Source organism: Trichosurus vulpecula, chromosome 2 (assembly GCF_011100635.1).
Source record: "Trichosurus vulpecula isolate mTriVul1 chromosome 2, mTriVul1.pri, whole genome shotgun sequence".
NCBI lineage: Eukaryota > Metazoa > Chordata > Mammalia > Diprotodontia > Phalangeridae > Trichosurus > Trichosurus vulpecula.
Window position 1 is genome coordinate 66,241,757 of NC_050574.1, and position 25,480 is coordinate 66,267,236.

Genomic DNA, 25,480 nt, shown 5'->3' on the forward strand with positions numbered 1-25,480 from the left:
TTCTCCATCTCTGCCAAACCATGTGAAAACACCTCCTCCTGGTGGAGGGCTGCCTCATCTTTGTTCGGCTGGGCCTCTGCTGCAGAGCAGGGGCTCAGAGAGAGCTCGCTTTCACGGGCATCTATCTTCTTCGCTTGTTCAACACCCCAAGAATTGTTCCCATTCCCTGAGCATTTTCCCTCTCCTCCAATCCTCTCACCGTGTGGCACCTCCGCCCCATGGAGGACAATTCCCTGGTTGGAAAAAATTACCTCTTTCCCATCATCCATCCCAGTGGAGGTCACCAGACCCTTCACTTTGGCTTGCTTACTTGTTCTGGGGGAGCTGCCAAAGGGGCTGAGCCCTGGCACCTCATTGAGCCCCACTTCACCAGGGTGTTCACTTTCCAGGGTTCCAGGAAGAAGTTACCCAGGAAGTAAAAGTGTCAGAGTTGGCTGTTCTCACTTTCACCTTCTGTGGTGCCTTTGTACCACCCCACATCTGTGCTGCCAGATTGCCTAGGGCCACCCCCTGACCCCTTTGCCCTAGCCCCACGGGGACCCATTTGCTATACAGTAAGCATTCTCATTTAACCCCCTTCCCAGGCTTTGATCAGTATGATTTATTGCCCTCATACCTGCAGCATCCCGGCTTTCCTTAGTGCCAACAAGAGAAGAGATTTAGCCAGTGCTTTTCCAGGCATAGGGGAGCTGCTCTTGAAGCTCCTGAAGCCCCTCTTCCCACTCAGGATCCTGAGGGTTTGGGGGATAAACTGACTCACAGCTCCTGGTTAAATACATAGCTGCATTGTAATGAAAAATAAAAAAGAAGGGGAAGAAAGCAGTTCAGCCAGAGCATCTGAGAGTCTGGGCTGTGTCCCACACCTAGGGAGGGAGGGGAAGAATACAAGGGGAAAGAAGAGCTGATGGTCTTGAAAGCAGCGACAAGCACCCTGGGGCCTGTGAATGTCCTGGTCACAGCCAGGGCAGGACATTTGTCCTATTCTCGGCAGTGTTTGAAAACTGCCATCTTCCTCCCCCGCCTCCTCCTCCTCCCTCTCCCCCATCCTCCTCCTCTTCTTCCTTTTCTTCTTCCTCCTCCTCCTCCTCCTCCTCTTCTTCTTCCTCCTCCTCCTGTCACTTGCCAACCCAACTCAGACTATTATACCTTCAGTCTCTGAGCTTCCAGGGCAACCCTTTCAACTTAACTTATCCTATCATAGATCTCTCCAGGCCACAAACAGCTGAATTTTCTGGCGTTGAAATTGTGCATTTATAAAAAGTCACTGTATCTTCTCTCCCACCATGTGGCATGTTTTGGGTAGCTATACACCCTGCCTCCCCAACTCTTGACTTTGGTGCTGGGAAACCAAGTGATGTATGCTATAGTAGAAACTACACTGGCTGTGAAATCAGAAGATCTGCTTCCAGGCTATGGCTTGGCCATTTAACCTCTCTAAGCATCAACCAGTTTACCCTTCTATAAACTGGGGATAAAACCTGCCCTACCCAACATCCTAGGAATGCTGTCAAGATCAGATGAGGTAACATACATACAATGCTCTATAAACTGCAAATCAATATAAAGGTAAATTCTTGTTCTTGATCTTTAAAGGCATGGCCAGTCACTGCAGTGAATTTTATTGTCTGTCTTCTGTCCATCCCTTCTAACCAGGAAAAGAAAAAGAAAAAGAAACGCAAGAGTAAGAAGGTGTCCTCATCCAGCAGCTCTGACTCTGACAGCAGTGAGGGTCAAACGGCCAGCAAGAAGTCGAGACACATGGCAAAGGACAGCAGGAAGAAGAAAAAGCACAGGAAAAAGGGCCAGGAGTGAAGAGCGGCCTTGCTCCCCTCCCGCCAGAGCCTCCTTCACCAGTGCCCTGGCTCTGGACTATGGCAAGTGTGCCCTGCCGCCCCTGCCCCCAAGGACTGCACCCTCCACAGAGGCTGACTGCTCTGTTGGCTTGCTGCCTCCAGGCACCCCCTGCCGGTGGCCCTCCTGGCCCAGCAAGCCTTGTTAACCCCTGGAGCTAACACTTTTTGTCCAGTGGTATGTCCAGTTCCTCTGGCCCAGCCTCAGGCTTTGAGGCTAGCTGTAGACCCCTGGCCATGGATACTCCTGCAGGGAGAGGTGTGCTTTTAAACCCAAGGCAGGAGTACAGATGGCCAACCTTCAGCCCAAGCTGGTCAATGAGCCTCTGCCTCCAGGCCAGGGCCAGAGGGCCTCTTCTCTGGCACCAGGCAGGGCAGTCCCCTCATGTTCCCATGTTTTCTTGGCAACAGAAGGACAGACAGCACCGCTTGGTCAGATTCTGGAAAGAAACTGTTTGCAAGGATTCAGAGCTTGTGGTCTCATCCCCTTAGATCATTAAACCAGAGAAATGATGCTGTCATACACAGGGTTGTTAACACTAACACTGATGGTGGGGGCAGTTGGTAGAGGGCCATGGTTTCTTAATTTTCTCTCCCTCCACTGCCAGCACTGGAACCTTCAGTTTGATGTTTTAACACTTGATGTCCTGGATGTCTTGGCCCTTACCCCCCACACCCCATGCAATCTCTGTTTTCGGGAAGCCGAGGCTGCTGATTAGAGTTCAAAGCTGGAGGGCCACAGCCGGTCGGGTGTTCACATAAGTCAGGTAACAGGGTGAGAAACCGCTGGGATACCAGGTTGTCTAAGGAAGAGGGATCCTACCCAGGTTGGAAATGAGGTCACAACTTCTGTGCTGCTTATTAATAGTTGGATTGGGCCCATGAGTGGCTGCTGTGCTCCCAAGCCTAGGCAAGATCATGAGACCTAATCTCCAGAAAACCCCAAAAAACAATTTATGAAGGTGGAGAGTTTTCTAAAAGCCTTAACCACCTTCTGAAATTTCATAGCTTTAACCTCAATATCTGGGTCATTTACAGGGTCTGCCCTGTTAGATGGTGGTCCTTCCCTGTCTTTATGATAGAGGCTTCCCTCAGAGAGGGAGTCAGTTTTAGTAGGTCCCTGTCCCAAAGCCAGCCTTCGTGGGATCCCCCAACTTTTTAGTATAACACATTTCCTTTTTAATTAACAAACAATATCCATTCTGCAGGTGTGTGGTAGGTTTTGTGTATGGAGGGATAGGGAAGATGACAGGAGTGAGCCTTTCAGTGTGTTGGAATGGTTTAATGAAAACCAGAGTCAGAACTTCTAAGTAGGGCCTGGCTTCCCCATCCCCATGAAGTCAGGGCAGAGGCCACAACTTCTAGTCTGTTCTTTCCATCACTGTTGTTGACTAAGGGGCTCAGGAAAGCCAGGCCCAGCCGTGAGCTTCCTGCGCCGAGGATTAGAGATCTGACACAAGGGCTGTAGCTAAGCCCGGGAAACCAATAGTTCTGTGCTGGCATAAGCCAGTATGAAAGAGAAGCCTCAGGGGGTAGGATTCTTGTCTGGACCAAAGGGTGAACGTATGATGGTGAGCAGACTACAGCTCAATGTGAGGAAAAGCTTCCTAGCACTATCCCAGAGTGCAGGGGGCTGCTTGGGCATGTGCGTCTCCAGAAACCCTCCAGTGAGGAGGCCCCTTCCCCTGTGATTCAATGAGATTGGAGACTTAAGGGATTGATGAGGTGTAGAAAGGGTAAACAGTGAGGGAAAGGGAAGGGTTGTAGATGTGTACAAAGTAGAAGATGACTACTTTACTCCTTGAGCCTGTCCATTAAGACAGTGGTCCTGCTCCAGCTGCATCAGGCTTGGAATCATTGCCACTTGGACTTGGCTTCTGACCAGCTTGGCCAAGGCCTCACTCAGGCCTCAGCAGCCTCTTTGGCCACTCCAGGCCACACTCATGGGAAACCCCTCAATAAAGGCAGTAAAGCAGCTGCTGCATCTGAATGACTGACTGTGGGATCTGCTTTATTGGCTTGGGACCAGCCATCAGATGCAGTTTAAAAAAAAAAATACAGAATGGGCTTCAACCAGCTCCAGGACAGCACCATATGTTTCCATTTCTGGAGGGTTCCTTGATGAGAGTCAATTGGTACAAAACACTGGGGTGGGGAGGGGGACAGGTGCAGAAATGAGGCAATCTGGTGTTGAGTTCAGTGGTAGCCGTCGGCAGAGGAGTTGACAGTGAACAGGTGGGCTGGCTTCAAGCTGTTTCCTTCTCATAGGTCCTAACGCATACTGCGCTGCCATGGGTTAGTGTCTGGAAGGAAAGACAGCATGGTTAAGAACGTTGGGGGAAGGCGATGGAATGCTGGGCTTCCTCTCTAGTTCCAGGAAGGGAGCATCTGTCTTCTTGGGGAGGGGCTTAGCAATGGAGGGACTGACTCCATTCTGCCCAGCTGTTCTCTCTGTATTTTCTCCTCCTCCCTACCCCCTACCCCCTTCCTTAAGGGAGTAGAGCCAAGGCCAGAGCCCCAGTCCTCTGTCCCTTTTCTAAAATGTGAAAGATCCCTTCCCCACTTTACTTAGAGGCAGCATTCCTCACTCCCATGATAGGAATGCAATCAACCAGCAAAAAAGGGATTGTTTCTGAGCAAACCTTGGAGCACCTGAAGATTGTCCACCCCAGGAAACTGCTCCTCCCACCTGTGCCCTGAGGTACAACCAATGTGATGCAGGTGGTACCCAGTGGGAAGGCCCCGAGTTACCTACAGGGCCAACCTGCAACACTGCACTATCCCCCTCTGGGCTGGAGCCAGGAAGGCACAGTCCTGCCAAGCCACCAGGATTAGAGAACTCTGCCCCAATCAGGGGAGATGTGGATGAGGTGACCACAAGGATTGAGCGGGCCACAGTAACCCTGATCAATGGGTATTCCCAGCAGTGATGAGTGGGTGGGTTTCAGACATTGGCCTGCCTTCCTTCCTTCCTGGCACAAGGAGGGGATGTTTGCCTGGTTTTTTAGGTATTTATGGAACCCCTGAGAATCTTAATCTGGTTCATTTGTAACAAGCTGAGAGTCCACTCCAGCAGAGCATCCCCAGGTGTGGGCTCTTAACCAGGCCCTGTTTCATGGACTGAGCAAATACGAGAAACCTTAGACCTCATTGAGTCTCACCCCTCCCTGAAGCATGGCTCCCTCTACAACATTCCCATCTAAGTGACCACAGCTTCTGGGACAGTCCATCCCACTTTGGGATAGCTCTATTGTTGAGAAATTCCATTCTTCGTTGATTGAATTAAATGGAGAAAAGCAACTGTGGTAACCAGAAGAGCTGGATTCAAGTCTCTCCTTGGCCACCGCAAGTCTTATATTTTCTCAGCACTCTAGGCAGCTTTCTAAGACACAGCCACACAGAAAGTGCCACCTTTCCTACCTGCATTGGGAGAGCTTGGCTTCTCTGAGTTTCCTGTGTCAGGGAGTCCCTATACTGGTGGAACAGAAATCTGCCTCTGGCTTTCAGCTCCTAGGCTTGATGCCACTTTCTGAGGCTGAAAGTCAACCCTTCAGCATGGCAGCCCTTTCCATAGTTCAAGACTGAAATGCCTCCTCTAGGTTTAATTCAGGTTAACTTTCGAAATTTCTCTGATCATTCCTCATGAAAAGGTTTCAAGTCTCCCACCTTCCAGACTGCCCTTCTCTGGGCACACTAGCCATTGGAAAGAATGCAGCCCACAGAGTTAGGGAGCAAACCACTTCTCTGGGCCTTATTTGAAAAATGGATAAAAACCTGTTGTACCCCCAGTTAGGATCATCTGAGCACTCTGAACAAACCTCTCTGTAAAAGCAGACTGCCTCTACTGCTAGGGAAGGTGGTCCCCTGTCCCCTCCTGGCTTACCAGAATGAGCTTTCCATCCTGGAGCTCCCGAACCAGTGTGGTCTCCTGCCCGTTCCACTTCTGGACATAGACAAGTTTGCCTCCGTCCAGTGTGACAAGAGACTGTGGAGAGAAGACAGAAAATAGTCACAGTATGAGATTTAGGGCTGGCAGAGGTATTAGCATGAACAATAGCCCCACTCGTGTTTGTACAGCAGCAAAGGAAATGACATGCCTAAGGCTGCACAGGTGACAGATCCGGGACTCAAACCCAGGTCCCCTTGGGAGGCAGCCAGGTAGAGAGGGGAGAAGCACTTACTTAGCACTTATTGTGCACTAAGTACTTTCCAAATAATCTGATTTGAGCCTCACAACAACCCTGGGAGATAGATGCTATTATGATCCTCATTTTACAGTGGAAGGAACTGAGGTAGGCAACAAAGTGACTTGCCTCCAGCTAGATGATGAAGTGGATTTGAGGTGGATGTCTCCCACCATTGCTCTCCATGGGACCTGGATGTCTTGGGTCTGTTTTATGTGGGCTCGCAGCACTGGCTCGAGGAGAGCAAGGGCTCTCACAGCTCCCACAATCGGGGGTTCTGTACACTCTAGGACTTTCCAAGAATTTTGCCCGCAGGGTGGGGAGATTCCAGTTTCAAGCCCATTCCTGGATGTGGGTGTATATACTGGAACTGCAACCCTGTTAGGGAGGGGGAAATGTTATACTAGAAGTTGAGAGACCTGAGTCAAAGTTCGGGCTCCAAGTGACCTGGAACATATCACTTAGTCTCTGAGAACCTCAGGTTCCCAATCTGTAAAATGGGGGTGATGGGTTCTTCCCAGGGTGTTGTGGGGAAAGTGCTCAGTAAGCCACAGTGCTTTATAGAAATGGAGCTTATTCACTCCCTAATGCTGCTGCATACATCCTGGGACCTTGGACAAGGCGCCTTCTGACCATCAGCTTCCCTTTTGGTATGAAAGGGGAGACCAGCTGAGCTTGGCTAGACCACAGAAAGGCATCCACCTTAGAAGCCTAGGCTTGGTGCCTGGCTAACTAGGGGTCCTGAGTTCTCTTCGGCAGCATGCCAAACTCCCCCTCTCCCAACTCCTGACTCAAAGAGGTTTAATGGATTGCCTGAAATCACCTAAGCTGCCCGCCATAGCAAGTACCAGGTAGATGGGAGCAAACTGAATAGAATTCTGCTAACCATGGGACCCACAGCTTCTTCCTGGTACTCCATGGAAGCTACTTCCCAGGTGGGGCCTCTTCACATTTCTGTAGCATGTTTCAGTTAAAATTCCTTTCTATACATTATTAACATAATCGCTGTAAGGTAAACAGGGCAGCTGTATTATTTATGCCCATTTTACAGATGAGGGAACAAGCTTAGGAACAAGTGACTTGTTCAAGGTCACACCGCTGATAAGTGGACTGGTCCAGGGTTAAAGCCAGGTCTCCCGCTCTGATTCAAGTCCAAAACTCTCTTCCTCTACAGCACTTCATCACCTGCTTTTTTCTTTTCCCAAACAAGTTCCTGGAACCAAGGATTGATACTTTTTGGGAAGAGGGCATTTGAGAGCCAGGCTGGCTAGAGATGCCTGGCCATGTCCCTGCTGCCTGGCTTACCTTGACCTTCCTATCATCAGGCGTTGTCTCATCAAACTCTACTCCCAGCTTGAAGGAAATCTCGGTGTTCTTGAAAGTGCTATGAGTCTTGAGAGTGATGGTGTCCCCGCTGAGCTCAATGATGGTGGTGGGCTTGGTCATGTTGGCCACCTGCCTTGTGGCAAAGCCAACACCTGCAGGAGTGGGAAGAGAGGGGGGGAATTGGTGAGGGAAGGAAAGGGCTCCAGCTTCACCAAAGGGCACTCAAGGCTGTTGGGCAGGGAAGAGCCTGTAGCTTTTTACCCATTTTCTAGCCCTGGGGAAAATGTAAGTCCAAAGAATGAGGGACTAAACAGGCTTGCAACCCTTACTCCCCTGCCTTGGGTTACACAGCAGACCAGAATCAGTGACTCTGGACTTAAAATTTTTGGACACCAACTCTAATCACAGGGACAGGAATGTGAAATTCCTTGGGTAGAGAGGCAGTCAACCTTCTCTGAGTCTTCACCAAAAACCAAATTGAGGAGGGGTGTGATCTCATAACACTAACCCCACACTAATAACAATATTTACCAGTGGAACAAGAGACTTGGGTTTGAATCCTGACCCTGTGACCACAGACTAGTTGTATCACTTTGGACAATATACTTCACCATCCTGGGTCTAAATTCCTCAGCCATAAATTGAGAGAATTGTACTAGATATCCTCTGAAGCCTCTTCCAGCTCTGTCTGTAACCCTTTAATCTCTTCCTCCTTTATAACTCCATGAAAGCACTTTCATATCCCTTTTTTTAAAAATCCTTACAATACCGGTAAGATCAAAAGGGTGAGTGCTATCCTCATTTCAAAGATGAAGTCCCAGATGTCCAGGAATGCTAAGCATCTTACCCAAAAGCACACAAACCCAATTAGCGTCAAAGCTCAGACGAGAAGCTAGGGGTGTTCTTTCCGATATGCTGAAGTACCCACTCTTTCCGGCTGGGGGCGCTGTGCACTGCTTCCCTAATGTTCTGTATCTGGAACTCCCCCAACCAGAAACAAAGTGGCTCCCTGAGTAGCTGCCCTCCTGCTACTACTTACTTCTCCAGATCCTCCCCACCCCCCAACCTTCACTCCCAGGAGCCCTTCAGAGATGCAGTCCAGAGAAGGAACCCATTCTAATGACCATAGGATGGGGCCACCTCACCACACCCACAGTATTCTTTGCCTTTACTTGGGGACTACAGGGGACTAGATGGCTAGACAGAGTGGGATCTCCACTTCTGAATCTGAGCAGGAGCCCCCAGCTGGATTTGGGAGAGTAGGACTGGGGTCATTCTGCTTTCTGATGAGTCAGAATAGTGACAGAGGATTTAAAATTTTTCAAAGCCGGGTCTTCATAATAAGATCTGACATTTATATAACATGCTTTATATCCATCATCTGTGCCTCACACAGCCCTGTGAGGTAGGTACTAAAAGCATCATCTTCCTTTTACAGATGTGGAAGCTGAGGGAGAAGTGAAATGACTGCCCCAGGTCACACAATCAGCTAATGTCATCTTTCGTCTAGCATTAGCCATTAGACCACAGTGCTTCAATTGGTCCCTGTAACAGACAGCTTTGTGAGACAGGTGGAGTGGGCATTATAACTGCTCTATGGGATCGATGATGTGGTAAGTGCTTCCCTCAAGTTCACCCAGTTTAGCGTCAGAGCCGAGAATGGGTCTCTAGGCTCAGAGCACTCCAGAGTAGTGTTTCCCAAACTGCTGACTACCTGGTGGAAAAGCTTCCTGGTCCACTAAACTTTTACTACAAAAGGTCCTTGCTTCTTGAAAAGTTAGTGACTAGAAACACACACACACACACACACACACACACACACACACACACACACACACACACCTGACACCTCCCTCTGTCTCACTGTCTTTTCAATTGGAAAGGGCTGGCACTGAATAGCAGTGTGACTGAGCAAAGTCGCAAAGTCCCAGAGCCTCACTTTCCTCATCTATAAAAGGGGGTTAACAGTTCTAGTGCCACCTACCTCATGGGGCTGTTATGAAGAAAGTGATTTGCAAACCCTAAAGCGCTAATTAGATCAAGGTGAGTCATTGTATTACTCCAGGGGTAGGAGTCCCCACCCTTGAGTCTGTCCTACCATCCACCAATGTGCCAGGGTTTCAGAGGGCACAGTGGGCATCTGATAGGAAGTTTAGGTGATTTATTTCCCCTGCAATATGGTTCAACTTGGAAAACTGCACTCAGGACCTGGAAGGGGCATGAGAGGGCATCTTGCCCAAATCTCATTTTATTATTACTATTAACAATAATGTAATGACAGCTAGCATTTAGGTAGCAGGCCCTAGGCCAGGCAATGTGCTAAGCACTATTAATATCTCATTTCATTCTCATAGCAACTCTGTGATTTTTATCACCATTTTGCAGGTGTGGAAACTAAGGCAGCCAGGTTAAATGATTTGTTCAGGGTCACACAGCTAATGAGTGTCTGAGGCCAGATTTGAACTCAGGTCTTCCTGACTCCAGGTCTGTCCAGAAAAGGGGAAGCACTAAGATCTAGTGGGAGAAGTGACACCCCCCCAGCCCAATGAAACCATGGCAGATCTTCACAATAGAACTCTGGTGTCCTAAATCTTAGCTCAGTGTTCTTTTCCCTATCCTACACAAAGCAGGTGGAGAGTCAGGGCCTCTGAATGTAGGCCCAGGCCTTGGAAAGATTCAGTGGGACTAATGCTGGAGTCAGAGTGGGAAGAAGGGAGGGTTTAGTCCCCAGCACTTGGGCTGAGGATCTCAGGGGTGGGCTTTGGACACACTGGGTAGGCAAAAGGGAGGAAGCTCCACTGTAAACCTGAGGCAAGAACCCTTTAGACCTAGCAAGCCTTCTGAAATAAGCATGTTCCTGCCAGAAAATGCTGGACTAGAGGATATGAGGCCCCAAACTGCCTTTTTCCAAAGTTTAATTCAGTTTCCCACTCCCTGGGGGCAGCTAGGTGGTGAAATGGATAGCACACCAATCCTGGAATCAGGAGGACCTGAGTTCAAATCCAGCTTCAGACACTAGCTGTGTGACCCTAGGTAAGTCATTTAACTCTGATTGCCTCAAAAAAAAATTCCCCTCTCTCAAATGGCCTCATAAAGAGGGCTGGCCTTAGAATCAGGAAGATGTGGGTTCACATCCTGCCTCTGGCATATACTATCTGTCTTATGATGAGGAAGTTTCCACAAAGGAATTTCCCAGTGCTGATGAAATCCCAGACCTGAACCTCCCCCCACACAAACATACAAAAAAGCACCCATGAGACTCTATTACTCCCTGTGAAATGGAAGATCTGTGTTATAAAGTACTTTTTAAAGCTGCAGTCCAACTTCTGAGAATTTCCCAGAAAATTAACACTCTTCCCTATTCTTTTCCTTCTGGTTCACTTCCCAGCTTCATGGAACAAGTGGTGAGAGCCCTGAGCCTGGTTGTGGGCTGGGTAATGATAGCAATTCCTTTTGGCAGTGCAGGACCATGCCCGTCTTCCCAGTACAGCTCTGGTGAGGCTCTGTGCCCAGTGAGGTGTCTGAGCAGCCACAAATTGGGCTTGGATGGGGCAAAATACAGTGACCAGGAGGAAGAGACCAAAAGCCCTCACTACCTGGAGACCAAAGTAATTGACTTGGAGGGTGAGAATCAGAGGGCCTCCTTCTTCATCTGTACGAAGGCAGAGGGGGCTGGGTAGAAGCCTGTCCCTCTAGCACAGGGAGCTGTCCAAAGGTGGGGCCTGAGGAGCCTGAGGAATGCCGCCCCCTTCCTACCAACTGGGAAAGCCAGGCAAATATAGAGGAAATGTAGAGAGTTCTGCTCTAACTACTTTCCAGAGGGTCTATCAGGACTGACAGGAGATGGTACACCCCCATATTTGAACTGAAGTGACTGAATTCTTTGTCCCTCACGTCTGTCTCCCTTCTATCCCACTATCCTCAGTACCAAAGACAGGTTACCTGCTCCTAGAAAGGGCCTGATGTGTCCATAGGTGAGGGGAAAGAGCTGAATGAGGGAATCTCTGGGTCGCTGGGCCAGGTCCCCCCAGCAGAGAGGAAAAGGACCTATAAGAGTGGGTCAGTGTATCCTTCCTATGTGTAGCCTAAGACAACACAGATAAAGGTAAGAGCTCTGGCATAAGGAGCACAGCCCTTAATCCCATCCTTGAGCTCCTAGTTCGGGAGGGGGTTAAGGGGAGAGACAGGTGCTAGAATTGGTCACTTCCCTTCCAGAAAACTCCAGATTCCAGACTTTGGTGCTGTATAGTCCAGGGTCCTAACCAAGGTCATTCTAGGCTTTGACCTCTGATGTCCCCAGGCGAGGCTCCTGAGCCTCCCTACAGCTGAGAACTAGGGAAGTTAGCCTTAATATAGTTGGAATAATATAGAATTTTCTGCCTTCCATAGCCTGGGGAAAACACCATGAGGGGTTCAGGGCTGGGTTAGGAGACAGCTGGAGGATTACTGGAACATAAATACATAGCCCATGAATCCTTCCTGCCTCCCAGCTACCCCCCTGCCCCACCTCTCCTCTTCCCAGTGGGCAACCAGCCTTGACCTTGCTTATTATCCCAGGCACTATCCCTACAGAAAAGGATAGCTGTCACCACCCCCCACTAGAAGAAGTTCTTGGCAGTGGCACGGACACATATAGCTGGCAAGTTTTATGCCCCTCTTAGGCAGGCACTCAATGCCAATGATTAACCCAGGCACATGCAGTCCACCCGACAAGGTCAGGCCTGGAAGCAGTCAGTGCTCAAGGAGAACCCTTCTGGGTGACCTATGAGGGTATCTGGGTTTGGCGACAAGCCTGGGACTCTTAAGGACGACCTTCCCCTAATTCAGCCTGTAGAGTGAGGCATGGGTGGGTAAGAACGTCAGCACAGCTGGACAGATCCATACACTTGGGCACGCCTGTCGTGTGTACACACACACACACACACACATATACATACACACCCGCCAGCCATTGGCCACATTCCCTCTGCATCCCCACCCTAGAGTACACCCCACCTTCTCTTCCTTCTCCCCACCTAGACATCCTCCCCCTCCCCAGACCTTAAGCATATCCCCTATATACCCTTGGACAATTCTTCCCCCTAAGTATGTCTCCCTCCCACCCAATACAACAAGACATATCTTCTTTGCGCAGGGTTCAATGGGGGAAAGGTGGGGCCCCATCAATCCAGCCACCTATATTGCAGCGGCCCATATCTCCCTTCTCCCAGCCCTGCAACCCGATATTCCTCCACCCCACTCCTTGGTGCATCCCCTCCTATCCTCCAAGGAATCCCGACCTCCCAGGGGACCTGGGAACCTCTGCTGCTGGGGCTGCTCGTTCAGCCTGCCCCAGCCGCTCCTCTCTCGGCCTGATCCCCTGTCCCAGACAGCCCCGGAGGATGGAGCCGGGAGCCTCCCCTTGGCAGAGGAGCCCCGCAGCCGCTCCCTCCCAGCTCACCAAGGGACTTCATGTACTCATCGAAGTTCTTGCTGTCAACCAGCTTCCAGGTGCCAACGAAAGCATCTACCATGGTGCTAGGCTAGAGGAGGCGAGGTCGGGCTGGGCTGGACTGGGGATGCGCTGAAAGGCGCTGGGTCCGGATCTGCTGGGCTGCGCCGCGCTGAGCTACACCGAGCTGAGAGGGGCTGGGCTGGGCTGGGTTAGCCGCAGGCAGGCAGGCGGGCGGGGGAGAAGAGAAAGGATGCAGAAAGGTTCCCGGCTCTGAGTCGCCTGCCTGTGCTGTCTCTTTAAATAGCCCTCCTAATCACATGATGGAAAGAAAGCCCGGGAGACAGGCTCCCGAAATAGGAAGACCCTGGCAAGCGGGCGGGGACTGCGGGCAGCAAGCTGGGGAGAGAGGGCTGGGTTGGGGAGAAGCGGCCAGGCTGGGGGAGGGTAAGGGACAGAGCTCCTCTGGTTCCCCACCCCTCCCCATCCCCCCCAGGCCAATGCCCCAGGCTGTAGAAAAGGGAGCGGGGGCGTCTGCTTCGCCCGCCCCCACCCCAGCACACCTGCGTCAGGCCCCCTCTATCAGCACCTTGTGCCTCGACCCCGCCCCCTGCCCCAGGGCAGGCCAAACCAGCTCTCCTCCGCTGCCTGGCCAGCCCGATCGCTGCTTTCTCTCCTCTGCCCTCTCTCCTGGCTCCGGGCTGCCCGGACTGCGTGAGGAAATGGGCTGGGCCCATCCTGCCACTGGGCAATGGGCGGCGGGGGTGGAGGGGTGGTTAAGAACTCTTGGGTACCCAAAACTCCCGAGCCCCACAGCGAGAGATCTCGGGCTGCCGAGATGAGGATGGAGACCCGCGCCCCTTCTCCACTTTGCCCATGCTCTGTACAGATATGCCTTGGCCTGTACCTCTCCCATTTCTAAATCCTCCCCTCTTAAGCAGAAAGGTAACTTGGAGGTGGTGAAGACCCTGTAGACCCAATCCCTTCTGCAATTGGCTCGAAGTTCGCCTTTCTTCCTCAGACCCATTCTGCAGACCCCACCTCTTCTGTCTTATCTCACTGTTCCTACCCCCTAAACCCCATTCCATCCTCAACAAACTCTGGGAAGATGAGGGAGCCTCCTCCTCACCACTCATTCTCCTCGGGCCCTCTAGGCTGCCTTCCTTTGCCACTGAAACTGCTCTGTCCAACGTTCCCAATGGCTTTCTAATGGCCAAATCCAGCAGTCTCCCCTCAATAGTCTTTCTTCTCCTGGATGTCTTCTGCAACATTTGTCCTTGTTGGCCATACCCCATTCAGTCCTCCTTTGGCTTCCTCATCTTTGAATCTGTGAGGACACACTATATGCTTGATAGATGTTAACTGGAACCTCTCTGGAGCTCAGTGTCTTGATCTGTAAAATGGGGGAGGGGGGCAGACTAGAAGACCTCAAAAGTCCTTTCCAGCTCTAGAGCTCTGATTCTTCCTGTGGAAAGCTGAGCAGGGTATTTCAGGGGGCAAAAGGGATCGCTGAACTCTCCATGGTACCTACCACCTCCTGACTTAAGTCCTGGCCTTACCAAGGTGGAAAATTTGTCCAAGGAATTGGTTCTAATTCTAGCTCTACCAGGCTGAGTGACCTTCTACCTCTGTGAAGCATGTTTAACAGATATGGATCTGTTAAATCGACAGAATTTATCTGCTTTTTCCTTCCCCGGGGCAAGGTCTGGGCTGGGGAATCAAGCTTGTTCTTCCTGGTAGACCACACCTCATCCTGATGAGGGCACAGTCTCTAGGAACCCCTTGAACCCTTGAACTCTCCTTGAATCTTGCCACTCGACCTGGCCTTGGCCTGAGGCTATAACCATTAAGCCCAAATGCCTACCTTGCCCAGTCCTCTATTGTCCAGCTGTTTCCCACCCTTAATCCTGTTTCCCATCCTTAATCCTGATCAAAATATCTATACCCTAGCTCTGTTACCCTAGCCCTTTATGGTCTGTCATTTCCATATAGCCTTCAGCTATTTTCCCCCACCCTGGAGTCTGACCTCATCCTTAAGTCCCTCTCTAGACCCCTCTTCTGGTCACCCCAGACCACCCCTCAATCCCTCCCACAACCTTTGTGTATATAATCTCCATCTTGCCTCCATGAGGTGGGTCAGAACCAATCTAGCTCAGATGGGTCTGGCCCTCTTTCCTTACAGGCGTCGCAAGGGGTGGGATCTCTCGGGGCAGGCTTATTTGGCTAACTCTTAATAAACTTTATCCCTTCCCTTGGCTGAGAAGGCTTGAGTCGAATTCTTTCGGCAGGACCCGGCGTGTCGGTACTTTGGGGTGTCGAGCACCTCTCACCCCAAACCCTCATCATTTATGGTTCCCTGAACCGGGAAGCACTGCTAATCTCAAGTTCTTCTCCAGCCAAGACTGAAGGTATGTGAGCCTCCCCCTCTCCCAATCCCCCTCCTCGCTCTCCAAACATTTTGGATGTGCTTCTCGGGCCTGACCTCAGCAAGGTGCCAGTGGGTCGGACAGCTTGGTCCAGTGGTCTCAGTGAGTCGGACAGTCATGCTGTCCTGGTCAACCTGACGCTATCAGGTGGTTCTCGGTCCAGTTAGACAGCTTGGTCCAATGGTCTCAGTGAGTCAGACAGCCAGGCTGTCGTGGTCAACCTGACGCTATCAGGTGTTTCTCGGTCCGGTGGTCATGTCGAAGGACATGGACGGATGACCCATCCGGAAGCATGTGCCAGATCCTTTCAATTGTTTCGGCGCTGGGAATTTGGGAAAGTTTCAGGTACCTTCTGTATATTTTGTTTTCTTGTTTTATTTTGTTTATCTCCCGACAATTACTCCTAACTTCTCCTTTACTAAGGAGGAAGGAATTTCCAGCCGAAGGGACCCCATGCCCTGCCTCTACTGCAGGCCCTGCAACATCTATCACCATGGGCCCTACCCCCAAGGCAATTCCTACTCAGGTTCCAGCCTCAGGCCCTGCCGCCACGGCAATATCTCCTCCCCTAGCCCCTCTCTCTGAGGTAGCACCCACTTGGGTTTCTGGGGTATCTTCCCCTCTGACCTCTACCCCTCCTCAGGTACTAGCTGATCTCCCTTGCCAGGCAGATGCCCTGGCCTTGCAGTCTAATCTACCTCAGCCCCAAGCTCCAGGTCCCACAGTGCCTTCAAGGCTTTTTCCCCTGAGGGAAATGCCTGCCTCCCCTGCTGGGACAAGGAGATTGCATGTTCCATTCTCCATTTCAGATCTCATCCAAATTAAAGAAAAACTGGGGAGATACTCAGAAGATCCCACTAAGTTTACTGAGGGTTTTAGGGATCTGTCCCTGCAATTTGAACTTTCTTGGTGTGATTTGCATATCCTCTTCTCTACCTGTTGTACCACTGAGGAGAAGAGGAGAATATGGGAACACGCTCAAAAATTTGGGGACAGTTTGGCTAGCAATAACCCCATAAAATATCCCCCAGGAACAGCTGCTGTTCCCACTAGTGACCCAGGATGGAATTATCAAAGGAGTGAGGATAGAGAAAAGAGAGACCATATGGTAATTTGCCTGTTAGAAGGCCTAAGAACTGTATTTCAAAAGCAAATAAATTTTCAAAAAATTAGGGAGATTACTCAGGGAGAAAAAGAAAACCTTATCCTTTTCGAAGCCCGGCTAGTAGAAGCTATTAAGAAGTATACAAATTTGGATCCTGATTCTATTGAAGGGGCGGCAATACTTAACATGTATTTCATTAATCAGTCTGCCCCAGATATTAGGAGGAAACTGCAGAAATTGGCAATGGGACCCCAAACACCTCAGGCCCAATTACTGGAGACAGCATTCGGAGTGTTCAATAATAGAGGCTTAGTCCAGGCAGAGGAAAAAGCCAGAGACAGAGAACATGCCCAATTCTTGGCGGCTGCCATGGCCAGGAGATTGCCGGAGGGTGCTTCTGGCAACTTTGGCAAAGGGGAAACCTGCTTTCGATGCAACAAGGAGGGTCACTGGTCTAAGGAGTGCCCCTCTAGGGCGCCCCCCTGGAAGAAGCCTCCAGGATCCAGGCCTCTAGGACCTTGCGCAGCATGTAACCAGGAGGGACATTGGAGGTGTCCCCGAGGCTGGAAAAGTGGTAGAGCCTCCTCCCAGCACCCTGTCCTCCAGTCTTCTCAAGACTCGGAAGGAGGGGAAAGCCTGGGGCTTGGCCGTGCTCCCACTTTCTCCACCTCTCTCGAGGAGCCCTGGGCAAAATCGAGGCAGAAGGTAAGGTTACCCACTTTATCACGGCTATGTTCTCTTGTTTTAACTAATTGCTCTGGCCCCACATGCCCCTCGACCCATCAGGTCATGGGCATCAAGGATCTGTTGTCTGAACACTCCTTCTCTGGCCCTGCCCCCTTTTGGGGAAGGGACCTGATGGTGAAATTGGGAAGCCAATTTTCTATAGTTAAACCTCATAACTCCCTTTTCCCTCTGTTTCCCAGACCTCCCCATGTTCCCCCAGAGGCGTGGGAGAGGGTTGAGCCAATTGTTTGGGATCAGGGAATTCCTGGGCAAGCTACTTCTGCCACCCCAGCCATAGTTTCCCTCCATTGCCTTCAATATCCAATTAAACCCAAGGCTTGGGAGGGACTGCAACCATTAATTGCCACTCAAGGCCCTGACTCACTCTCTCTAGAGTGGGGCCCCTACCCAGCACAAACTTTTGGGACTTTGAAAACTAAACTGACCACCACTCCAGCATTAGCTTTACCTAATCTAGAAAAACCTTTCACTCACTCTGCTGAAGGAAGGACAGGCTTTGGGAATTCTAATCCAGTCCTTAGGATCTGACCCCTGTTTTCCAAAACAATTAGATTCTCTGGCTGCTACAGCTATTCCAATTGAGGAAGCTTCTAAGCCTCTAGCAGACCAGCCCCTAGAAGCTCTGCCTTGCCAGAGCACCCTGGAAGCAGAGGGCCACCAGTGCCTGGCTAACCACAGGCTCACCAAACATCAAACCTTGCTCTTAGATATCCCCGACCTAATTTGGATGTGCTACACACTCCTGAACCCCAAAGCAGAACAAGTGGTTAGGGGAGCTAGGTATGAAATAGTCATCTTTAATTCCCACCAGGGATATTGTCCTTTCTCTGTACTCCTGTACTGTCTGTTTTGTTGTTTGCTTAACTTCCTTGCCAGGTTTGTCTCCTCCAGTCTCCAAGCCATCAACTTCCAGATGACTGTGCACCCCTTGAACTGGACCCATCAAGCCAGCTCTACGCCCCTTGTCAGCAGGAAGCAATTCCAGAAGCTGAGACCTTCGTCCCTGACTCCAAAAGAATTTGGGTCCCATTTGTTTGAGGGGGGAATGATGAGGGCACAGTCTCTAGGAACCCCTTGAACTCTTGAACTCTCCTTGAATCTTGCCACTCGACCTGGCCTTGGCCTGAGGCTATAACCATTAAGCCCAAATGCCTACCTTGCCCAGTCCTCTATTGTCCAGCTGTTTCCCACCCTTAATCCTGTTTCCCATCCTTAATCCTGATCAAAATATCTATACCCTAGCTCTGTTACCCTAGCCCTTTATGGTCTGTCATTTCCATATAGCCTTCAGCTATTTTCCCCCACCCTGGAGTCTGACCTCATCCTTAAGTCCCTCTCTAGACCCCTCTTCTGGTCACCCCAGACCATCCCTCAATCCCTCCCACCACCTTTGTGTATATAATCTCCATCTTGCCTCCATGAGGTGGGTCAGAACCAATCTAGCTCAGATGGGTCTGGCCCTCTTTCCTTACAGGCGTCGCAAGGGGTGGGATCTCTCGGGGCAGGCTTATTTGGCTAACTCTTAATAAACTTTATCCCTTCCCTTGGCTGAGAAGGCTTGAGTCGAATTCTTTCGGCAGGACCTGGCATGTCGGTACTTTGGGGTGTCGAGCACCTCTCACCCCAAACCCTCTTCAATCCCACCTACCCCTGCATCCCCAGTCCTCTGCTCTTCATTTCCTCTGTCCCTTCTTCACCTTCCCCCCAGTTTCATCCTTTCCCTTTCTTATTTCTATGTCCTCCCTCCCTCTTCCCCACCCTATTTTCACTCCTCTCCAATCCTCTTCACCACTCATGTTTGCTCATGCCCATTCCCCCTGCTCCCAATCTCCATCCTTCTTCTCTTTCTCCCTTTTCCCTTCCTCTTCTTGAGTTTTCATAGCAAGTGGATATTCTCAGAGGGTGAGAGCCAAAGTATCCTGAGCTTGAGCTCTGCTTCCTCCACCCAATCATTGCCAGATGTGAATGCAACATCTGGCTGGCAAGGCAGCAGCCAGACACTGCCCAGACTCCATCTCCGGAGCTCTTCCCACAGGGTGACATCATTCTCCATGTTTCCATGGTAACTGGGTGGGGGAGTGGCCTTGGCTAAAGGAGAGAACCAGAGACCAGACTCAGCAAGGGGTGATCCATAAGACTATGGGGAGGAGCCTAGTTTCCCTAGGAGGGAGGGGTAGTTGAAATGATAATGAGCTCTGTATTTCCCTGCCCAAGACTGTCCACTCACCCCCACCCAGTCACAAGGTCGGGTTCCATTGAATCCAGCTACGTTGACTATTCACTAGTGGGGGAAGGGAATACTTGTTAGACTTTTCTCTGGTGAAGTAATGGTCAGAGTCCTTAGACATTCAACCACATGGCTCCATTCAGCTGGAAAAGAACTTCTCTGGGTATATCCTACATTCTAGACCAGAAAATCTGGGCATCTGTGGCACTCCCTGACCCTGGCCTGCTGGGTTCTCCCCAACTCTGCCTATATTTCTGACTGGCTACATATAGTGCCAGCATTAAAAGTACCATCACCTAATAATAAAAGCTAGCATTCACAGAGCTTTTAAGTCATAGTAGGGATACTTGGTTGATTGCTGATTGGGAGTTCAGGATCATAGAATCATAGCTGGACGGGACCTTAGATGTCATCTAGTCTAACCCTATCTTACTGATGGGGAAACAGAGGCCCTGACCAAGGTCATACAAGTGGTGACTGAGCCAGGATTCAAATTCAGCCCCTTCCTTTTATTGTAGAGGAAACAACCCCAGAAACTGGAAAATCTACAGATAAAGGAAAGAAAGATATCTTTCTCAACCCAAGTAAATGAATGACAAAGCCAGGCCTACAAGGAGCAATACTGAATGAATGAGAGAAAAAAAGCTTTTATTAAGCACTTAGTTTGTACAAAGTGCCTGGCTAAGCACAAGGGACACAAAGAGAAGTTAGGCCCTGCCCTCAAGCAGCTCCCATTCTAATGGGGGGAGATAATACTCCCTCTAATTTGTTGTTCAGTGGTTTCATTGTCTGATTCTGTGACCCCATTTGGGGTTTTCCTGGCAAAGATCCTGGAGCAGTTTGCCATTTCCTTCTCCAGCTCATTTTACAGATGAGTAAACTGAGGCAAACAGGGTTAAGTGACTTGTCACACAGATAATAAGTGTCTGAGGCCAGATTTGAACTCATGAACATGAGCCTGCTCATTTCCAAGCCCAGTGCTCTATCCACTGAGTCGCCTAGCTGCTCCACTCCTAATAATAATCATCATCAGAGGGGCAGCTAGGTGGCACAGTGAGTAGAGCATGGGCCCTGCAGTCAAGAGGACCTCAGTTCAAATGTGACCTCAAACACTTGACACCCTTACTAGCTGTGTGACCTTGGGCAAGTCACTTAATCCCAATTGCCCTGTCTTCCCCCCTGCAAAAAAAATCATCATCATCATCAGAGGTTTCAGCAGCAAGTCAGATGGAAGGGCCCAGTGGTTCATAGACCGGCAGAGAGAGAGAAAGTATTTATTGAGCATTTACTATATCAGGCATTGTACAAAGTGCTGGAAATCAAAATACAAGCAACATAGTTTCTGCCCTCAAGAAACTTACTTTCTAGTGTGAAGACAGCATAAAGGGAAGTTGGAAAGGGAAAAGAATGGGAGGGAGACAGCATGGTTAGAATATTGGTTTTGGAGAGCTGGGCCACGGCATAATAAAGCAAATGGTAATCTCTCTTCTTTAGAGTCATTTTCATAGATAAAAACAGATGTTTTTCAACCTTGAAAGATTAAAAACTGACCAACACAAGTAATGACCAACCACAACCCCAAAAGATTCCCAATAAAACATATGACCCAAATGAATTCAGAGTGCAAATTAAGTACTCTTTTCTTTTTGGACATGGCCAATGTGGAAATTTATTTTGCTTAACTATACATGTTTATAACCCAGTTTTAGTTTTCTTGCTTTCTTGGTGAGTGGGGGAGGAGGGAGAAAATTCTGAAGTGAAAATAAAATAGAAAAGAAAATTTTTAAACCTATATGTTTCTTATGTTGAATGACTCGATGGGACCAAGGACTTGCTCTTGGGCCATGTTACCTGGAGCCTCCAACGTGGCTTTCCCAGTCTTGACCTGGACCCTGAGCTTCTGACTGAGGAGAATTCTCCAACTAGGGGGACCCAGACCTGCCACAACATGCTCTGCATATCTGTGACATGTTGCCAGATGAATTTCTTCAACACCACCCCCTTCTTTCCATCTCTAGCTCTGGAAGAAATAATCATATCATTATTATCACTCCTGGAAAATGCCCTTTGACTCCATTTGCTATCCCTGTGACTTCTTAGCCTGAAAAGCTCATCCCTAGCTACCATCCCTCTTTGTAGATTATCTCTCCCTATTCCCTGAATATAGCTACTATCTTTTGTATTTGTACCCCTAGTGCCTGATAAGTAAAAACTTATCGATGATGGTTTTTTTGGAGGGGGGAAGGCAGGGCAATTGGGGTTAAGTGACTTGCCCAAGGTCACACAGCTAATAAGTGTGTTAGGTATCTGAGGCCAAATTTGAACTCAGGCCCTCCTGACTCCAGGGCTGGTGCTCTACTCGCTGTGCCACCCAGCTACCCCTTATCAATGCTTTTTGATTCATTTGTTTATTCATTCATTCAGGGAGGCAGGGGCTGCAACATCTATGGAAGCAATTGTCAGGATGCATCTCCACTTGGTTGGTTCCCCTGCTCAAAACAAGAGTAGTCTTGGACTGAAGTTCTTTTAAAAAAAAAGAAAAGAGGAATCCCAAGGGTCTAGATAAGGACACCAATCGAGAAAATGTAAATAAAAAAGAGAAGATCCGGGACAGAGCTTTGGGAGGTGCCCACTCTTAGCAGGCTGATGATGGATAGTGATCCAGAAAATTAGACCAAGAAGAGTAGGAAGACAAGTAGAAGGAAAAGGTGAGAGCCAAGGGGAGAAGCCAAGGAAGCCTAGGAGGAAGGGATAGTCAGTATTGCCAAAAGCTGAAGATAGTACAAGAAGAGGGAAGAACTCTTCTTTCTAGGATTTAATGACAACAGTCTTTCCTAGTTCTCCTAATTGTCTGACCACTTCTTCTAATTCATCTTTGCTAGATCTTCATCCAGGTCACACCTGTTAACTATGGGTGTCCTGTAGGTCTCTGTCCAGGGCTCTCTTTTCTTTTCCATTTATACTCTTTCACTTGGTGATCCCATCAGCTCCTAAGAATTCAATGACCATCTCTATGCTAATGATTCTCAAATCTACTAGGTCAACTGTAACCTCCCTGCTGATCTCCAGTTTCTCATCTCCAACTACCTAATGGACATTTCTGACTGTATATCCCATAAACATCTTAAACTCAACATGTTGAAAACTTAACTCATTATATTTCCTTCCCAAACCCTCCCCAATTCTTAATTTTCCTCTTACTGCCTAGGGTACCGCCATGTTCCCAGTCACCCAAGCTCAAAACCTAGGGGTCATTCTTGATACCTTCTCTCTCACCACCACCATTTGAATAACCAATCAGTTGCCGCGTCCCACTGATTCTACCTTCATGACATAGCAACCTCATAATGTTGCAGTTTGGGGTGCTGGGCAGTTCTGCCTTGAAAGGATTTGACTACTTAAGCCTTCTTTCAGTCAGAGTAGTGAGGTTTTATTTGGACACTGGTTGGATGGGCAAGATTTCTAGTAAATCTGTCACCAATAGAAACAGGCAAGATTCTTAGGGAGTCTGTGCAATTTAATGCGGGGTAGGATTGGTAGTTTTATACAGAAAAGTTTTATACATATTGGGAAGATATGGGTGGGGTTAAGGAGTGGCAGGTAGTCTGGGGTAGGCCAGATGCAGACAATGCAAAGAGTTAAGTGATGGGGCCACAATGAAAGGACAGTTAAAAGGATTATTGAGTATCAAAAAATGTGCCTTTATAGATAATAATCTTTTCTTTTAAAGTGCTAAGAGTATTGGGTCTTAGAAATTAAACACCAGGCAAAACACCAGTATGGAAAGTTCAAGGCAAAGACGTGGTCTTACTCCCGTGTGGGAAAGTTCAGGGGCTTTTAGAGGTCCCTTTGCCCCATCAGTAACTTCCCTGACTTCCTTCAAGTCTCAGGTAAAAGTCTCACCTTCTGCAAGAACCTTTCCCAGTCCCTTTTAATCTTAGTACCTTCCTTCTGAGATTATTTCCAATGTATCTTCCTTATATCTTGTTTGTACATAGTTGACTGTGAGTTCCTTGAAAACAAGGACGGGTTTTGGAGGGTTTTTTTTGGCCTTCCTCCGTGTCCCCATTGCTTAGCACAGTGCCTAGCACATAGTAGGTTCTCAATAAGTGCTTGCTGATGACTCAAGAGGCTGGTGATGTGAGTGCAAACAGTGCCCTAAGGACAAAATTGCCTTTTTCCTGGAGACACCCTAATGTATCTTAATACAAAGGTACCCTAAGGGATGAGTTTCTCTCCTAAAAGTCTCCCTAAAGGTGCCCTAAAGTCTCCTCCCCTTATCTTGAGTTACCACATAACTTCCCCCTTATCCTGGACCATGAAATTCCTTGTTTCCTGTCCCACCCTGGGTCCCAAAATTTCCAGTCTCCCTTATCTTGTGTCAGTTGTTGTCCTTATCCCCTAAGACTTTTCCTATCCCTAAATCTCCAACCCCCATAAGAAACCCTAAAATCATCCTACAGGCTGTATATAGCCTTTTGTCTATATGGCCCCTTCCCTACATCAGTGCCTTTGTTTAGCTCCTTGCTAAATCTCAGGCCTGCTGCTTTTGTGACAGTAAAGCTCCCAATGGCTACAGAGAAGGTCTAAGTGAGTTCTTTCACATTTGATTAGCCAGCTCTCCCAACTCTGACCTCATCAGTGTTTTGATGCTGAAACCTGTGAGTCCAAATATTAATTGAACTCCAATGATCTTCCCCTAGCTACTGGGATAACAGGTAAGCACCCTTTTCTTTGTTCTCTTCCCCAGACCTTTCTGCTCCCACTGTCTTCCTAGCAATGAGACCCCTGGAGTGCCCAGACACTGCCAGCGGCGTCTGAAGCTCCACTGACTTCTGGGTGGTCAGGCAGACTATGGACCCTGGTATAAGGGGATGCCTTTGCCCTGGGTCGGTCATTTTTCTTTCTCCCCTCTGTCCTGAGACGCTGCTAGGAGGGAAATTCGGGAAGGAGATCTTTAAATAAAAGTGTCTAAGTGTTCCATTGTATCACAGCCTGACCTCAATATAATCTGGAAAAGTAATTTGTGAAGGGAATTTCTAAACAAACTCCAAAACTTACAGAAAAGGCACCTTGCTCTGCTTGAGCAGACTTTTTAACCCTGTCTTGTTCTCCCTGCACCCTGGTTTTTCTTTGGGGGTCCCTGTACCCCGGTTTCAGGCTTTCTGTGCCCTGTGGGTCTCTTTGGGGGTCCCTGCACCAGCCCAAGGAAGTGAAAATTATCTGGAACTTGGAAGTGTCACCACGTCTTCAAAAAATGTGCGTTTATAGATAATAATCTTTTCTTTTAAAGTGCTAAGAGTTTTGGGGTCTTAGAAATTAAAATGTTACCACTAGTGATTATGAATCCAGATTTGATTTGCCCATCCAACTAAGCTGGTAATTAATTGGTCCTGTTCCAAGTTTTAAATACATGATAGTTGCTTGTGGCATGGTTATTTTTCTAAATTTTCTTATATTGTGAAACTTGGTTAACATTGTATATTACCTATGTTTGTTAGAAAAGCAATTCCTCTTATAATGTAGATGTTTTTAGATTAAGAATTGTACTTAATTGAGGTTGTTAACTAAAACAAGAATTTTTGGAGCCATCTAGTCATAAATTCTTATCAACCCTGTGTAAGTCTTCTGTGTAGTGGAATTCCTACTGAGTAAGTTTTTAAAAGGCCTGGTAAACTTTGTTATTGTGATAAGGCTAGTTTAACTGGGTATGTCCTTGATTTAGGGGAAAAAAAGAAAACTGAACTTCCTCCCCAAGGTAAATTCCCTTTGGTACTTAGGGATTTGTAATTATTGAGAATTTTGGTTTTATGGTACTTTGGGGATCTGTGATACTTAAAAGACACTTTACACCAACTTGGTTTTGATAAATCCCATTCTTTAAGGTTTCCAGCTAATTTACTTTATGAAAGTTTTAGTGATTATTCCTTTTAACATTAGAGTAAATTGTATGCTTTTTTTAGAAAGGGAAATACTTTTTGCAAAGAAATGTTTTGTGAAATCTTTTTGTGTGATTTTAAAGGCCTACTATACTGATAACAATTATATTCAAGCCTACTGTGAATTCTCTAAGTTTCATTCCTAGGTTCGATGTGTCCTTAGATCAGCCTTAAATAGGTGCTTTCAGAGAAACAGAGTCATTGGTTCATGCTTCAGATATCCTAAGAAAGGACACTAGTCTCTT

General features: G+C 48.5%; 2 protein-coding genes across 4 annotated transcripts in view; one reads left to right on the top strand and one right to left on the bottom strand.

Annotated features, from left to right (window-relative positions):
* ZCCHC17 (zinc finger CCHC-type containing 17) overlaps nt 1-3,844 on the top strand; it is a 57,342-nt gene extending 53,498 nt beyond the window's left edge. For 2 of the 3 annotated variants that reach the window (XM_036745012.1, XM_036745013.1), the window contains exon 8: nt 1,654-2,363. In XM_036745012.1, the coding sequence (XP_036600907.1) occupies nt 1,654-1,812 (159 nt within the window). In that variant the 3' untranslated portion in view covers nt 1,813-2,363. Of the gene's footprint in view, nt 1-1,653 lie in introns of all 3 variants that reach the window. The other variant, XM_036745011.1, reaches the window with a different exon arrangement.
* FABP3 (fatty acid binding protein 3) lies at nt 3,831-13,489 on the bottom strand. Its single transcript, XM_036745015.1, has 4 exons — nt 12,801-13,489; nt 7,340-7,512; nt 5,734-5,835; nt 3,831-4,153 (listed from the first exon to the last, which is right to left on the bottom strand). Exons 1-4 carry the CDS (start codon nt 12,871-12,873, stop codon nt 4,097-4,099), a joined length of 405 nt encoding a protein of 134 aa, XP_036600910.1. The 5' UTR covers nt 12,874-13,489; the 3' UTR covers nt 3,831-4,096.
* Nucleotides 13,490-25,480: the final 11,991 nt, after the last annotated feature.

What these genes read in the sequence shown, in the direction of transcription:
- FABP3 (XM_036745015.1), bottom strand. Translation starts at nt 12,873, where the DNA reads ATGGTAGATGCTTTCGTTGGCACCTGGAAGCTGGTTGACAGCAAGAAC. An exon ending in CTGATGATAGGAAGGTCAAG is followed by an intron (nt 5,836 to 7,339) that starts GTAAGCCAGGCA and finishes TTCTCTCCACAG; the next exon opens with TCTCTTGTCACACTGGACGG. An exon ending in AGGATGGAAAGCTCATTCTG is followed by an intron (nt 4,154 to 5,733) that starts GTAAGCCAGGAG and finishes CTTTCCTTCCAG; the next exon opens with ACACTAACCCATGGCAGCGC.